We start from the raw sequence: 17,123 nt of genomic DNA on the forward strand, positions 1-17,123 counted from the left end.
TCAAGGCCAGGTTGGACAGAGCCTTGGGTGACATGATTTAGTGTGAAGTGTCCCTGCCCATGGCAGGGGGGCTGGAACTAGATGATCTTAATGTCCTTTCCAACCCCCATTATTCTGTGATTCTATGATTATTATAAACAGCAATGTTCTTGCTACAGAGGCCCAGTCAACAGCATCCAATTTACATATACCAGCTCACAAGCTCTTTGTACTTATAAACCAAACACACGCATTGTATACACCAAGTGATGTGACAAAACCAGCATACTCTCTAAACACTGCTACTTACTCCTGTGAGTACAACACTGCTCTGCTGGGTGCCCCTGGGCCTTCTGCCAGAGGCAAGGGAAAATACATGGAATGACCGCCTAGGCTGTATCCTGGGCTAAAATAAAAGGGCTGAAAGTAATGAAGACACTTATTTCACACTGGAAAACAAGAATCAGGCCAGGCCTCTCAAATATTTTTCCTTACTGCAAGGTTATTTCTATCAGGCCACTTCTCTTTCACTTTTTTGTTTTGTTGTTTTTTACAACTGTGCAGTTGGAAACATCCATAGATAGAATGAAAAATACTGGGACAAGCCTGAGAAGAGCTCATATTGCATTGCAACAGGGTGACTCAAAGGCCAGAGGAGCTGCATGCCTGATGTGGAGCAGAGGAAGGAGATCTGAATGAGGCACACTGAAGCAGATCTTCACTTGCTACCAACATATCACCTGCAGTCTGTGCCACAGCAGCAATACAAGCTGGCTCAGAATGCTGCCCCTGCCATGTCTCACTGGACACAGACTCCCTCCAGAGAGGGAAGTAGAAACACTTCCTTTAAGTTTAAAACTACTTTCTAGTTTTTGAATATCTGACACATATTAGAAACAATACCCAAAACTTAGAAAAATTACCTTATGTTGTTATAATACTCTCCTTTCTCTAGCTTACTTGCTCTGAGCATTTTACAGCCTCCTGTATACCATGAAGAGACACAGGAGATCACGACTAACAGAAAGAACCTTCAGTGGAGGGCAAGAAATCCTCATATATTTATGAAATAATCTCTTCTTGCACATCCAAAGAACCATGATTACTAAATACTTTGAAATCAATTGGTTTTCTTGATGGGGAAAAAAAAAGATAAAAAACAAAAGTTCAAGTTAATGAGAGACTCTGGCTATCAAAAACGTGCAGCCTATTCCCTCCTCTGTGCTCCTGTCAAGCGCTGGCACACCAAAGAGAAGACAGTGCAAGGGGCTGCTGTGTGGTCCACAGAGACCATACAGGCTTTGGACCCAATGAAGAAACGTTCCCATCTGTGCAACAGCATGTGACTCCAGCCTGCTCCGTCTCCTTGGAGCCAGAGGATCGTGGATGATGATGATGAGAGTAATAAAGCCCTGCAAAGCAGCACTCAGAAAGTTCAGCTACACCAAATGCCACTGGCATCAGAACCTAAACACCTCTCCCTTATTTTTCACCCACTTCTGAAGCACAGGGGAGTTTTTGAGTGGCTGCACAACAGAGGAAGACAACAAACCTGATTTTTGTCTATCTAAGAACATTGTGCGTTTGTTCCCCCAAGTATTAATGTACAAAGAAGCCAGCATGTGGCTCAGACTCAGGCATACACAGCTACATGATAACGTAGGGTCCTGGGTAGTACAAGTAGGTATGAAACAACTGTGCACCTTCAGCCTTAGGTGAAAGCCCAGAGCCTCATCTATGCAAACAAAGTGATGTGCAGAGCTACTGGGACTAGACCCAAAGAAATAGCTGCCTCAATGCCAACTGGAATAAATAACCGCAGCAAAATGTGATCAGCCATAAGCAACAATGGGTCATTACGCACCATCAAAACCGTAGCATCTTCTATAACACTGGAAGCAGAAGAGATGGACAAGACACTGAGTCAGCCTATGAACAGATGGGTGTTTTCTCCTGTAGCACACTGTGCCCAAATTAATGGCAGGAAAAGATAGCTGTGGCAGGTCTTCATGCCCACCTCCCGCTGGAAGCAAAACTGCGGCTGAAGGAAAAGTTGATCTCACCATTTTTGTACTTCCCCCACGCTCCAAATGGCACTATGACAACTGTGCTGTTGTCTTCAGTGCCAAACTGTATTGCCTGAAAGAAGAAACAAGCTGTCAGCATAACTACCTTGTTTGGAAAAGGAAAAAAGTGTCTGGGTCCACATGGGACAGCATGCCCTGAGGCTCAAGAGTTCCTTGCCCCTTCCCAGCCCTGACACTCCATTCTGGTGTGCCCCAGAGCTTTCCATAGGATATGCCACCATCCAGAACCCTGGTGAGAAACTGGCCATTTCTGTTTATGCTGATCACGTATTCAGCACAGGAATAAACTGCAGTTGTTGTCCCATGCAGTTCAGTGGATCATCAGCTAAGCAAGTTAATTGAAATGATGCCTACCTGGAGAGGATGTGGCAACACCCAGGGTAAGGCAGAGGCTGGGTGGTGGCACTAGGGAATGTCTCAAGCAGTGTAGTGCAATTTACTTGAATGTGTGGCTGTACGCTTCATTTTATTAAAACCAGCCAACCAAACAACAACAAGCATTTGATGCCAAAATGAGCCCTGGCATTACCTGCTCAGTAACAACGTGGGCAGCTTCAGTGGGATCATGGCACTGGCTAATGAAGTCACAGATCTCCTGACTGTTCACCATGAAGTTAATACCATCTGTAGTGAGGACCAGGAAGCTGTCATCGGCATGCTGCAACTGCAAAAGCACACAGTATGCACAACAATGGAACAAGTGCTGCAAGGCAAATGAACTGCCTTAATTTATAGTACACCCTGTTGCAAAGAAACTTTTCAGGAGATGCTGTGGGCTTTCCTGCTTTGTGTGCAAGCACTAACAGGAACCTCCAAACCCTTGGCTAGCCAAAGGCTGCCCCTTGAATCCTCAGGTGTATCCATCAGCCATACAGACTGTGTTGCTTGTACTGGAGGAGTCTGAAGGTGCTTCCAGTTCTAGGAAGCAGCGCTCTGAATACACTGAGGCCAAAAGACCAGATCCATACATGACCCAATAAAAAAAAATGGCTTCCTTAAGGAAGGATTTCAAGAAAGACATGATAGCACTGCAGACTTCTCCCTAAGCCCCCCAAGTCTAGCAGGTGGCATTTAATTAGGACCAACTAAATATAAGTTCCCCAGGACCTGGGAGTGGCATTGCAGAAAACTAACAGAAGAGCCTTCCTGCAAATGTGAAGGCAGATATGCTGAATACCTTCTGAGTGGTCAACTTGTTTTCTGGACAACTAAGGTGCATGCAACTGCCTTTTTCTCCTCCCTTCCTCCTAAGAGGATAAACCTCTACGATTTTTTTGATGAGAACCCATTCATATCCCACCTAGTTCTCAGTGATGGTTTTATATCGGCATTTACATCAAAACTATTCATTTGACCACAATACCCAAACAGACTAACACCTTTGTATTTCAGTAATAATGTGTTGTCTTTCTTCCCTCATGCTGTATTGCATTGTGAGAAATGGGATTTAGAAGTTGATCTGGTTGAGTTTAGTATCAGGGCCAGATTTTCTCTCCTGTTAGTGTTAATCTGAAATGACTTAATTAGAATTGGTCTCCAGTTACTTCACCACAAATAAAAACCAGTGCTTGGCCATCAGGCATCACCTGGGCATATCATGTGAATACCACCACCTGCATCAAATACCTGTGGTGTCCCTTAGTCTGAGTGTTGCTGCCCCTGTAAACCAGGACTTCTTTTACCTGAACCCTTTTTGTTTCTGGCTGGGCTATCACACCACTGTTTTTAAGATCCAAATCTCCTATGCTCCGTGTCATTGCAAGTCTACCATTCACATGAGGTTGTCCCACGCTGTTCCAGGTAATGAAGCCACCACACTTCCTAATCCTGTCCAGAGGCACAAAAGAAAAAGCAAGTATGAGTTATTGCTTCACACCGTTACCCCTGTCTCTATCTGCAATTTCTGTCACTAGCTACTGACGCAGAATGGGGTATGAAGGACCTAAGCTGGTAGACTGAGGGCTGGCTTTAGCTGTTTGAAGGGTCCACAGAAGGGATGTGTCTTGGCAAGCTGAATCCTGACCTGGCCACCATAGTGCATTTCTGCAGGTCTTGTCTCTACCTTGGCAGTTTTGGACAAGTCTGAGCCAGGTAGTCACAGCTCTGTCCCAAGTCCTAGCTATGCTGATCTGACTGCTGAGACAGTTCATACCCAAGTCTTAGCTATGCTGATCTTACTGCCAAGACAGTTCATACTCATGTAGGACTTTCCATATCCCCAGTCCTCTAAATGGAACCACGTGAATTAACTGGTGCTGTGCTGCTTTCTGCCCACTCAGAGGTGATCTCGGGGCATTATGTTCAACTCTCTGCTTCCTTCCAGGCCCAACCAAGCAGCAGAACATCAGCACATCCTGACTGAGGCCCTGCCCTGGGAAGCCATATCATTAGCTGACAGGTACCTTTCCTTCTCTTCTTTTCTTTCTGGAGTATGGTCAGTGGTGAGTTTCATGGCCTTCCCCTTTCGACACAGCAAAGCACGACTGTCTCCCACACTTGCCACAACTAGCTCAATACCATCCCGGAGCAGAGCCACTGTTGCAGTGGTCCCAGAGTTCATCAGAGTTGCTATAAATGTCATATCAAAGAGAGAGGTTTTAGCATAGCACTGCCTCAAAGTACAGGACCATTTATAACAGTTCCAATCGGTAAAATGAAGACAACTTGTGCTCTATGTTTACCAGTAAGTAACTGCTTTTACATTTAAACTAAATCTACATCCAAAAAAAAAAAAAAAGGAAACATGCATGTAGGACTGGGGAGAGAGAGAGGAATTGGAAAGGATGTTTCTGTGCAACAACATGGCTCCATGCAAAGAGGGCAAGTGGAATAAAAGCAGTTACAAGGTACAGTGGCTTTTTTTCAGCTTGTAGCCAAATGTTTTTCTAGCTAGCTAGAAAAACTAGCTCACCTCAAGTTACAGGGCTATCACCCCTGCCCCTGGGCACAGTGACTGTATGGATGATCCACCATAAAGCTGATGGCTCTTCCCTTCTGTTAGGTGGTGAAGTGAGCAATTGAGTAATAGTAATTGTAGCTCCACATAGTTCACCAGAAGAGAAATACTAGATCACTCCTTTACACTAGCCTGTGTCATCCTCCCATTGCTGTCAGAGTGGTTATAATCTCCCTCTGCTTCCCCCAGTCTTGCCAAGAGATTAAGGGTTTTCAGCCAGCAGATCTCTGGCTTTTTCAGAAAGGGACGCTGCTCTCCTCAGACCCTGTCAACTTATTGGAGATCCCAGTGCAAAGGTGAAGTTGGATTCTGCCTCTTGCCTTGTGCCTGCAAACAGCTGGCAGTGGCTGTCATCTGGGCAATCTGCCCTGGGCACCAGTGGGATCTGTTTACAGGGGCGTAAGTGTACATAGGGGGGCAAACCAGAGCCCTTGGTGTTGCCTTCTTTCTCTTACAGCTCAGCTGACTGAGTTCAGAGACCTGAGTAGCTTAACTGATGCAAGTAAATTTAAGGGCTTCTTAAGTTTCTACAACAGCAGAAACAAATAAGTGCTTGAAAAGGAGTACTATGAGTCTGCCTTATTTCAGAAAAGATCTGTAGTTTTATCTGCAGGGAAGGAAATGCCAGAAGAACCATCCAGCTTTCCTTTCTTGTTTGTTTTTTTGAAAGGAGCAGCCTTGTTTTACAGTTAGCATCTTCTGTTCCCCAAACTATGCAAAGGTAACCCAATGAAAGGTGCCTGGAAAGACCTGAGCTATTACAGTAAAATATCTGGCATTTGCTATTGCCCAAAGCACATTTGTATTCACAGCCAGTGCAAATCCCCTTGAAAGGCCCTCTGTAGGTCTCCTACATTCTGGGCTTTTCCAGTTTTTCCAGGTTTTAAAAGCAAGCCAATTCAAAAGGCATTTTGGGCTAATTTAGGAATGAGAATCCCCAGTTACATTCTTGTTTTCACATCACTAACAGTTAAAGATCTTTTTACCACCACTTCAATGCAGAGCTCAGCTACAATTATGTTCACTCCTACCTCTGGCACTGCAGCCATGACTCTGGGGAGGTGGATGGATCTGAGACAGGACTGCATGTTTGAGCCCAAGGAATGCCAGCCAGTCCCATCTCTGACCAGTTGCCAGCAAACAGTGTACATACAGCACAACACCCTGTGTACTATGGAAACAGAAATGAGAGTGCTCTGGGATTTTGGAGACCTCCTTCCCCAACCCTGCAAGGTCTCAGCACCCCTCTGTAAGTAAAACAGGGTTGGGAGTAAACTGAAGTGCAGAACCCTAAAAGATGCATTGAGCCTTGTTATGCAGAAAAAGCATGGTTTTGATGAATCAAAAAAAACTCACAAAACAGTCTAAACTAAGCTTGTGTTATTATTTAAAACAGGTATTATTACTGCAATGAGGTCTTGGTTTAGCTATAGACTTAACCAACATGTCAATCATGAACATCAACCACAATGACTATGGTCAAATCTTGGACTACATTATGGCTGCCATGCAGGCTATGATATTCGAACTATTTAGATGCCAGTAACTTCTGACTATTCAGGTAAGCACTGACATCCTGTTTCTAATTTGAAGCAAGGTCTAGTCCAGTGCAGGATCACTTTGAGGCACATTATGAAAGCAAGATGCTAACAAGTACCAGTGCAATTAGAAATTTTAGTAGAACCAGTAAAATACCTGTTTTAGCCAGCAGTTAAAAGAATTGAAATGAAGAACATAAGTAAAACTATCTTTTTATTTCACAGAAAATATGTTTTATTTAGACATTAAAATTAATGCAGAACTGCTACTACTCTCCCATTTCATTCCTTGGTTTTGGAGTTATGTTGAAAAACAGCAGTTTCTGAAAAAGTTAAGATCTGTAGTCTTTAGTTCATAAATGGCTAGAAACATTTGGATATTGAGGTGAAGCTGCATCTTTCAAGTGCAAACTCTCTAAGAAAAGAGCCGTGATTACAAAATCAAGGGATGCTACTAAAGAACAAGTCAAGGTAGTGCCCAGAATTGTGGTAATAGCTGTACTGACTTGAGGTTTACATACATCTATTAGTTAAATAGCACTCCTGGAAAAAGAAATGCTGCTCATGCTTTCTTCCTTGGAACACATTAATGATCCGGGTGGGAGTGCAAGAACTAGTAGCTTGGCTTACAAGCCTTACATGATTTCTAGCATAGCTCGAAAACACAGGAATGATGATGGGATAACATTTCTAACACTTTACTACAACTGCTGCTAGGTTATTTATTAATATAAAAATATGTTGCATATATATATTGGTTTTAACAATTAAAGAGTTTATTTTGTTTTCCTGACAATATCACTATACAACTAAGATCTTTCAATAGGTTCTTAACACTCACTGGACAACTTCTACTGCAAGTCATCTCAACTAATGTGACAAAGAGGATGTGGGAACCTTCCAGTAGTCCAGGCTAGGAACCGCTGGACTGCTTCACCTGGGACAAAATTAAGCAGATCTCTCTTTCCACTGAAGCCTAGCATATAGTGTCGAGGGCCTCCAGTTCTAGAGCTGCTGACCAGGTACAGTGTCTGCCACAAATAACACGCACACAGAGGCAAATAGAAAATTCACCCAGGGACTTTGTTCAAACAAAATAAACCTGCAACACTGGAGATGAAAGAATAAGAGCTGCAGAACTAGAGACGTAGTCACTCTTGAGTTTGCCTGCACTTTTCTGCAGGTCATTTAGAAGTACTTGAGGCTTGCACATGCATCTTTTGCAACAGATAAATCAGCCTTGGTATTTCTGGGGAATTAATACCATTCTCGCCTTTTTGCTAAAACTGTGTGACAAAACCAGTTTAAATCCAGTCAAATAAAAACTCTTTTTTTGTTGGCTTTTTTTTTTTTTTTTTCTGTGGAGGTAAGTAACCAACCCACAAATCAACCAAAGCACTTTGTCAGTGCTACAGGGCCAGCTGTCTCCTCCATGGCAAGAGTGGCCACTCTAAACATCTTCAGTACAGAACATGGCCCAATCCATTTCCTCAAGGTTATTTATGTATTTTTCTATATATATATTCACATATAACACAAAAATGGGGAATTCAAACTAATGCCACCTAAAATGGGCCCATCTTAAAGGCATTGAATAGAAGTACATTAATTGTTCTGTCTCATGGGAAAATATGCAAAATAAACACTCCTTTAATAGTGTAATTAGTATCTTCAAATTTGATTAGGTAATAATCAGGATAAAAAGGCTGCCTTTGTAATGGCTTTATGATACATTCAGGTAAAATTTCTGCAGCTCTCCCTTTTCCTCAGTGTTGCAGGTTAACATATTCAAAGAAATAAAAATCATGTGTGAATGGTAACTTAAAAAAACACAATACCAAACCCCACTACTTTTTAAATTTAGTTACTTTAAAACAACTTTTGCTGTTTGCTCAGCACAGTAAGATTACAGGAGTGCCTTTCAAACATAGACACTCCAGTTAATACCTGGCTATGTTTTAATAAGATGGCTATTCCAGAAGTGAGTGGCCAATGTTATCAGAGTTTGATGAACTGAATGTGGAGGTCGATGGAAAGACTCTCTGTTGTCTTCTCCAAGTAGTGGATTACAGTGAACATAAGCAGTAGCAGTACCTTGTAGGACAGCACTAGGCCAGGAGAGGGTTTGTCTTAACATTTCTCCAGATAGATGCTGAAATTTGCTGAAGCATAAAATTCACTTTCTTATTTCTGTCCTTGTCAGGCAAAGCTGTTCGGCCTTTATAATTCAGATTTTATAGCTGGTTCAAAATATCAGAAAATTCTGTCCATCTGGGTTAACAGCTCTCCCATGGATAATGACCTATTTGTTAGACAGCTTCCTTTGCTATGTCCTATGTCTAAATTTAGCAGTAATTTAAAAGTGGATATATTTGAATATGTGGAAAAAAATTAAAATACATTTTTTAAGAGATATCAAACACCATATTTCAAGGCTCAGGCATATCTCTAAGCTGTTAATGATTTGAAAGGATTTAGGTGGAGGACAGATTATCCCACACCTGCCTACAGTAAGTTTCTTATGCTTTTGTGTGAAACAACAGGTACAGATCACTGTCAGAGGGGATACTGGACCACTCCAAAAGCACTAGTGAACCTCACGCCAGATGTAGCTAGGTGCTCCAACAAGGCACATCTCTAGTACTGTTAAATTTGTGCCATTATATGAGCTTTTTATCCTTCAAATAGTAATATAGACAATGTGTCGAACTATATACATGCAATTTTGGCTACAAGGATTTGTCCCAGGACTTACTTTCCTTCAAACACCCAAGCACACACTTTCAAGGCTGGTCCTGTGTTAGTAGAGACCTGGACATTCTGAACATGCACTGAGGTTTTTTTTGCAGATATAGTGAAAGAAGTGAACCTGATGGGGTCATCTGCTGGAACAAGACTAACCTATTATTTTCCACTTCATCAGCTATGGCTGCGTTTCACAAGGAGGTCAGTCTTGGGGAGTATCCAGCATACCCGTTACCCAGTGTTACACAACCAGCCATATTTTCAAGATACTTCAGCAACAGCTTGACTGTCACATCTAGAATAGCCACAATTATTCAGAAATTTTGCTGGCAAACTGTATCAGTTTGGAAGTAGGCTTCTAACAAGGATACATACCGAGCATTGAAATTTTATGTAATTTTCAAAACAGCAGCAACAACAAAAATATCCACACCAAGCAGTCAACATAATACTTAATTATTTTAACAACAGATATGCTAAAAGTTTTATTTGTTCAGAAATCCACACTTGTCTTTGCATGCTGTTACTCCACTCTGCTTTACAGCTTGGTTTTCAGCTGGGCAACCAGGCTGGGCTCCTGCAAGAGCTTGCAGGTGCTCAGCCTACCTGAAAAACACTGAGTGCTTGCCAGAGTGTGGCCCTGGCAGATGTTTGGCAACGCTTTTGCCCTCTATTTTGCTTGATCTCAAGCTTTTTTAATGAATCAGGTTTGTCCAGTATCTTGGTAACTGTAGTGTAAATTTGCTGGCATTTGCATTATATTTCATTAAGCAGTACCAGTTAGTTAAATAATATGAAAAAAAAAACCCTATAAACAGTTGAAAAACACTCAACTTGCTGCACAATTTGTCTGTCAGGTAATGTTATCCATTTCTGTAAGTCTCACATATGAAATGCTACAATCAGAAACCATTTTCAGAATAACAGAATAATATACCAAGTACAGTTCCCAATCCTTCTCCTCAAGGAGCTGCTCTGGCACTGAACAGAGGTCACTTCAACGAGCCAAACCAAGAGCTACTCTACTAACAAAGGAGCAGGGAGAGGGACAAATATAACAGATCTTCTTGTTAGTGAAAGGTCCTGGTCCAGGGAAGTACGTAAGACTGTATTTACATGTCTTACTAAAACTGGGCTTTTAGGAAAATGTATTTGCAAGGAGGCTCTTGAATAAAAAGCACATCTGCTCTACTGATGAGCTCATGAGTTTAACTAACTCACCCCATAGATCAAAAGTGACTCTGGACTTCTTTACCACATTTTTTTAAAGGAGGATTCTGGTATAAAATAAAAAGGGCTATAACGGGGAAATGAGCTATATAGATTTAATTCCCCTTTCTTAAGGGCTGCAAGAATTTTTTCCCTGATACCTTATCTTGTACCAGGTAAGGGGAAAGACTCATATCCCTCACAGTGCTGCAACAGTCAGGCTACTGGTCCTGCCAAGAAATATTTGAATCTAAATACATTCATCTAGCAGGTAAAGTGCAGGAAGCCACTCCATTACTTGACTGTATATTCATTGCTTAAGAAAAGTAGCTTGAGAATACAGTACCACTTCAGTCCCTAGAGTGGTTGTTGGTTTCAAGTCCTTCTTGGAGAGAAAACTTACATAGTTTTTGTTCTTCTGAAAATTACCTCAGTCATTTTGCCAGCACCTGCACCAGCAATGGGACAGGATGTTTTGTTTTGTTTGTGGTTTGGGTTTTTTTGCGTGGTTTTGGTGGTTTGTTGGGGTTTGGTTTTGTTTTGGGTTTTGTTGGTTTGGGATTTTGTTTTGTTTGGTTTGGTTGGTTTTTTTTTGTTTGTTTTGGTTTGTTTGGTTTGGTTTTTTTTTTTTTTAATTGGGTTTGTTTTGAGGTAGGGAGTTTGGTGAGTTTTTTACTTTTTTTGTTTGGTTTTTAAGACTGGCTAGACTGACTCTTTAAACTGTAACCTATGTCTAAGGAAGCTCTTGTGACAGAACTCAGATGGGGACCTCTATCTCCCTTCTCAAGGGAGCTCTCTATAAGCTCCGGTTGCTGGAACTGGAACTTCAGATGCGCTTTGTCCCTAGACACATATACAAGAACCTGATTAACAGCCAGGACTATGGAGTCTAAAAGGTCTGGTGCCAGCTTTACCACAGCCTTGCCACAGACAACCTTGTTTCCTCTTCACTGCTTTTTTATCCTGTCACACTCAGCTACTCTTGTGATTCTGTTTGTGCAGAAGCAATATCAATTGTATTAATTTTGGCTTATGTTCCTCCTCAGGAAGGAGGTTAGAAAGGGGAACTTTTCTTTTGACACTGTTGCTTTTAACCCATAGGAGTAAAAATTAAAAAACAAAGCAAAACCCCCAGAAAACCAACATCAAAAATCCCCCCTCCAGATTCCTCACACAGTAGTTTTGCTCCTTGCAAATCTAAACCACTCGTTACTAACTTGATATACACTCTGCTTGACAGAATCACATTAGGATGAATTCATTTATGATTATGTTAACATCCAGATTAATAACTCCCCCAGTAAATTTGATATAGACTTTTATAGCTTTTTCATCTTAAGGAGGTAAAACATAATTGTTTCATTTTGCAGTAAGCTATGAGAGCAAGAGCTTATGTTAAATAAAACTGTTTTCAAGCATTTTTCTGGACATTTTACTATAAAACTACTGAGCAAATAAGAAAAACCTTTTGCTCCACACCATACGAGTAGAGTATTTTTTACCTACCATCAGGAGACAGATGAGCATGCCTTTCATATGCTTTGTTGATTTCTAGAAAAGCTTTCTTCAGAACATTTTCCAAGTTCTCCTCCTCGGCAAGAAATTCTCTGGAAACAAACAAGCGAAAATAAGATTAAGCTTCTTTCCAATACATCTTGATCAGTCTTTTCTGTAGCCTTATCTCCTCTGTGCATACACTGAGTACTGCTGGACTTCAGTGAAGGGTTAATAGACCTGCACTGGAAGCATAATTCTGTAATTTTGAAAATACATAAATTCTTCTTCCAACACCCAGGCATGTGACATACAGATACAGAAAGAGTGCATGCAAGAAGTAGGTCAGCAATCACAGTGCCCCCATCTGCAAACAGTCAGTTCACACTCTGTCTGTATTCCCAGTCCTTTCCTGGAAGGTGAGTACAATCGTATTTTCCCCTCTTGTCTTTGCGGGCTTGCTCAATGGGGCAGGCACCATACGAAATAAGTAATTCATAACATGTCTGTTGTAATGGGCTATTTCAGTCCCATGTTCCTGCCGTCCCATTGGGCTAGGTGGTTCTATAACCTAAGGAGAATCAGTAACAATGTATGATGCACTCACTGGTTGCCCTTCAGTCCTAAGGAAGGAATCTTTACTGTAATTCATTTGACATGTATTCACTTGATGCACACTTACTTCATATATTTTTCCATGTACTTATCACAGAAATCAGCTGCTGCTGCCCCACCATGTCCATCATATACTGCAAAGTACAGGACATCCTTTGTCAGCTCGGCATAATGAAACCGGTCTTCATTTTCCTTGCGTTTCCCAATATGGCTACTGCAGCCCACATTGGCCAGGCTTACTTTTGGAATTGGTTTCCCATACTTTATGCTTGGTGGGAGGAGAATAGGTTCATCAATGCGATTGTCCCAGATGCCAAAGGTATCCCATGTGGTAGGTCGCCCGCTCCCATCTGGATCGAAGCGGGAAGCACGATGCTCAGAGGTGGAGCTGTAGCAGGCAGTTGTTGGACGCTTCTCGTCTTGCAAGAGGCGGGATGTCAGCACAGCTCTCCTTCTTACTTGATACCCACCATTCCGTACCAAATTAATTAGTGTAGTTGTTGACATAACTTGTCTTTGCAGAGATTTGTAGGAATAAAAGATCTGCAGCTGCTGGAATACCTTCTAAAACAAAGAGAAAACTGATCAGGAAACAAGAAGCACGGAGAAGAATTTTCAGTTACATCATTCAGGAAACAATGTCACCCTTGGAGCCGTTAATCGCGCATAGCACAGCACTGCCTAGAAGAAACTAGAGCTATCTGCATGACTCACTGAGAAACAATCCTACACAGACCAGCCCACATCTAATGGGGAGTACTGCAGACAGATCGAGGTAAGACATTTCTGCTGGCCACCCGCAGAAAGATATCCTGCATTTTCAAATGTTGAAGGGGTTGTGCTGGAACAAATGAGAGTGATAATGACTTTGCTGCATGTCAGCTAAAATATGAGTATGTAAAAATACGAGGTAAGGTTGTGAAAATGAGCTTATCATGCATGCTCTTCAGACAATAGCTGAAACATCTGCACTGTGGCTTCCCAAGGTGAAAGGAAGGAGAAATATCTTTGCTTAAAGAGGTTTTTTTCATTTGCACATGATATTCAGTTCTGTACTCTTCAACAGAGCTCAAAGCTCATTGCTTTACATGCTCTTGGTTTACCTTTCATGCAATATTAGATGAAGAAAGGTTTCTTTACTTAGTACTTGCAGAGTAAGTGTCAAGTTGATAAAAGGCCAGATGTGCTGAGAATCCTTGTTATCGCACCAAACAAATACGGGCTAAGCTACCAGGTGAATGGAACTGACCACTTGGAATTTTAACATTTTCCATTTTAGTAAGGGGTGACATAAACATCAGATCCCCATTTCAGTATACTTACAGGTATTTAAAAACTCGTTTACTTCCTTGGGTTGCTTTTTCTTTTCTGTTACCTTTGACTGGTGATAACTGTATGTTAACTTCCTTCTGTGCAACACAGCGTGACCAGGTTGAAAGCCTGTCAATTAACAAAACCTGCACATGATTTCACTTCTGTCAGCTTGAAAGCAGAATATGAAACGTTAGGTATCTTTTCATTTCCCAGTATCCACAGCATGAATCTGAAGATTAATCCAAAATCCCAAGATAATTAATGTATTTGTTCCCTATCAAATTCAGCTCTCAAAAGGCCTTTGTTTTTTTCAGGAAAGCATAAGGATTGATGACAGTTTTGCTTTTCAAGTGCGTCTGCAAGTCATGAGTAGGAAGCTGATCTTTAGTTTCTGTGATGTAAATAGTTGTGCTTCCAGTCGGACATAAAACAGCCTGTGCTTTCCTAACTGATAGGTTTGCAAATGCAGGGCAAGCCTATCTTGGGAAAACAAGCCCAAGGTGTTGGGAGAGGGGGGCACTGGTGTTAAAGCCAAAGTCCAAGACAGACATTTGGAGGTGGATATCTGTCTTGAGGTGCTCCATCTGTGCCTGTTAATCTGTACAGCTTTAGTTTTCTTAATTTAAAGAAATAGTTCCTACAGTCAGACGCTGAAATGCAATGCTTAAAGCAAATGGAGCAAGTGATTAAACTGCAGCCCAATGTGCATGGTGCCCTTTTTACAGCCCGGCTGCTATTTGACAGATGGAAATTTCCCAGACTGCAAGAAGGGGGTGAGGGGAATAGAAGAAACCCGGAAGAAAGAGAAGGCATGCCTGCTGCCCCAGGGGATTAGATGTATTCTAAAAAGGAATTTTAAACTCTGAGCACGTATAACTGCTCTTGCCCTGCATGCTTTCCAAGCCCCACAGATGTGGGTAGTACTGATATCTCTGTATGTTAAGCTCGTCTTAAATCAGAGGGGTTTTTTAAATCAGTGTCAATATTATCTCACCCATTGCCTGACTAATAAACTGCACAGGCTGCAGCCGTTTAGAGGTCTCTCCTGCTATTTCCTAATTACGAGTTAGCACCCCACCAGCTGACTAGGGCTGGCCTGGCAGCGCTGTTCGCTCCCCCGAGGAAGGGCTGCTGTGACACCAGCAGCACAGCTCTCTAACGCCGCCCTACCGCACCGGGAGCGCTGCCTGTGCTGTCCCCGGACTGCAGTGAGGGGCTCCGCAGAGCCGGGAGGGCAGCGCCGAGGCTGCTCCTCGCCGCCCCCCTGCCAGCCTGTCTTCACGGCAGATGGTGTCCATCAGTTCACTCCCTCCGGCCTGGCTGCCGGCCGCCCCTAGCAAGGCTCGTGAGGCTGCACCTGCCGCTGCCGGGAGGGACCGGTGTCGGTAAGCCGGAGCGGAGCACGCCTCCTTTCCAAATCACGCCGAGGCCCGCGCCGCCCAGCTCGCCCCCCTCGCCGAAAGGGGCGAGCGGAGGGAGCCGTTTCCCAGCCCTGGGTCCCCGCCCCGCTCCCCTCAGTGGCCGAGGGCACCTTCCCGCGCGCTCCCCTCCCCTCCCTTACCGCAGCCCCTGAGCCGTGCAGAAGCTAAACCTTGGTGCGGCCGCCGGGCTGCCCCGGAGGTGCGGCGGCCCCTACCTCCTTCCGCGCCCCGACAGCCGGCGGCGAGCTGCGCCCCAGCGGTGCAGGAGCAGAGCAGACACCGCTGGCCGCCGCCCGCTGGCAGGGCCAATCTGGCGGCGCCTGGGGGCGTGCCGCCGCGGCCCTGCCCTCTTCGCCTCTCCCAATGGCAGCAACAGCTGCGGCCGAGCCTCCCCCAGCGCCCCCGCCCCGCCCGCCTCTCTGCCGGCCGTTGGCCCTGACGTGCTGCCGGGAGCCGCTCGGCGCGCGGGGCCCGCGGGAGGGTCGGTCCCTGAGGCGGCTCGTGCCGGGACCGTTACGAAGGCCCCGCCGCTGCCTCCTTCTCGTAGAGCGCTGACCCGGCGCCGTCCTCTCCCCGCCGAGCCGGTGCCGTCCGGGTGGAAAGCCCAGCCGCAAGGACAGCAGGCCGTGCTGCAGCTGCCGCGGGCGGGCTGCTCAGGAGCACCTTGTGGAGAAGTGCTTATGTCGTTAAGGAGAAACATGGCGACAGGTTTAAAATGCGTCTGAGCGTGCTGCTCCGAGGCGGCTGTTGCTATGAAAAATCCCCACCGCCTCCTCCTTACTTGCTCGTCTCCAAGTGTCAGTTTGAAGAGGTCATTTTGCATGGCACTACTGGCATAGCCTTCGACCTCTGATGCAATCTGGTAAACGATATGGCTCTGATTACAAAAGCCTCTGAAGCACACCTTCCCACTGACCTCGTGCTGTCCACTAGAGAGGAGTACTTGAGAGCAGAAAACAGGAGAAAAAAGCCGCTGCTGCGGTTTCCATAGGAGCTTAAGGAGGTCACTGCCAAATTTATCCTACATATTCATCAGGTAAAGGAAGACTTTTTGGGGTCTTTCTTTTTAATTTCAAGAGCATTCTGTCTTCTAACTTTCATTTGTGACTGACTTTGACCTCATAAAAATCCCATTAAAATGTGATACTGGACATGCAAATTTACAAACTGACAACTTCAATTTCCCAAATAGGGACTTCACAAAGACTTCATCAGTATTTCAGGAAACCAAGTTCTTTGGTCTCCTGACAGTGAGCACAGCTTCTTAAAAAGTGGCACCTATGGATCTTTGTCTAGTGCTGTTCTTAGGTGACATTCTTACAACGCTGCCTTTAATATTTATCATCTGCCTAATGACACAGTCATGTCACCTTACTGTGTTCTGAACCAAGCTTAGTGATAGCTCTGGCTGCAGTGAGCATAATATTGTGGAGTTTGGGATCCAGCTGAGTGCAATGAATGTTAGTACTAAGACAAAGGTTTTAGATTTCGGAAGAGCAAACTTCAGCTCACTCAGAGCCCAGCTGGGAGGGATTCCATGGGAATTTTCAGCGAGATCAATCAGCCTTTGGAATAATCTCCCCAGGGAAGTGGTGGACGCCGCAGTGTTGGATGCTTTTAAGATTCAGCTGGACAGGATGCTGGGACATCTTTTCTAGGTCATGCTTTGCCTTGGAAGGTTGGGCCACATGATCCTTGAGGTCCATTCCAACCTGGTATTCTATGAAATGATCTCTTTGAAAAATGAAATTATGTCAGCTGCCTC

The 17,123-nt window shown here is 43.8% G+C and overlaps 1 protein-coding gene across 4 annotated transcripts; it reads right to left on the bottom strand.

Annotated features, from left to right (window-relative positions):
• Window positions 1–1,903: 1,903 nt before the first annotated feature.
• On the bottom strand, window positions 1,904–15,650 carry PPM1K (protein phosphatase, Mg2+/Mn2+ dependent 1K). Of its 4 annotated transcripts, none has more exons than XM_057402036.1 (7): window positions 15,574–15,650; window positions 12,691–13,184; window positions 12,021–12,121; window positions 4,469–4,634; window positions 3,749–3,893; window positions 2,596–2,730; window positions 1,904–2,118 (listed from the first exon to the last, which is right to left on the bottom strand). In XM_057402036.1, exons 2-7 carry the CDS (start codon window positions 13,128–13,130, stop codon window positions 1,987–1,989), a joined length of 1,119 nt encoding a protein of 372 aa, XP_057258019.1. In that variant the 5' UTR covers window positions 13,131–13,184; window positions 15,574–15,650; the 3' UTR covers window positions 1,904–1,986. The 4 variants fall into 4 exon arrangements, with proteins under 4 accessions (XP_057258019.1, XP_057258017.1, XP_057258020.1 ...); XM_057402034.1 differs by having other exon boundaries at window positions 12,691–13,187; XM_057402037.1 differs by having other exon boundaries at window positions 15,499–15,627.
• Between the last annotated feature and the right edge of the window lie 1,473 nt (window positions 15,651–17,123).

This window comes from Pezoporus wallicus, unplaced genomic scaffold (assembly GCF_028554395.1).
Source record: "Pezoporus wallicus isolate ANWC-B61680 ecotype Strahan unplaced genomic scaffold, APGP_CSIRO_Pwel_v1 contig_7178, whole genome shotgun sequence".
Classification (NCBI taxonomy): domain Eukaryota; kingdom Metazoa; phylum Chordata; class Aves; order Psittaciformes; family Psittacidae; genus Pezoporus; species Pezoporus wallicus.

What these genes read in the sequence shown, in the direction of transcription:
- PPM1K (XM_057402036.1), bottom strand. Translation starts at nt 13,130, where the DNA reads ATGTCAACAACTACACTAATTAATTTGGTACGGAATGGTGGGTATCAA. An exon ending in CAGAAACAAAAAGGGTTCAG is followed by an intron (nt 2,731 to 3,748) that starts GTAAAAGAAGTC and finishes GTGCTTTTGCAG; the next exon opens with TTGCAGCATGCCGATGACAG. An exon ending in CCCACGTTGTTACTGAGCAG is followed by an intron (nt 2,119 to 2,595) that starts GTAATGCCAGGG and finishes TTCTTCTTTCAG; the next exon opens with GCAATACAGTTTGGCACTGA.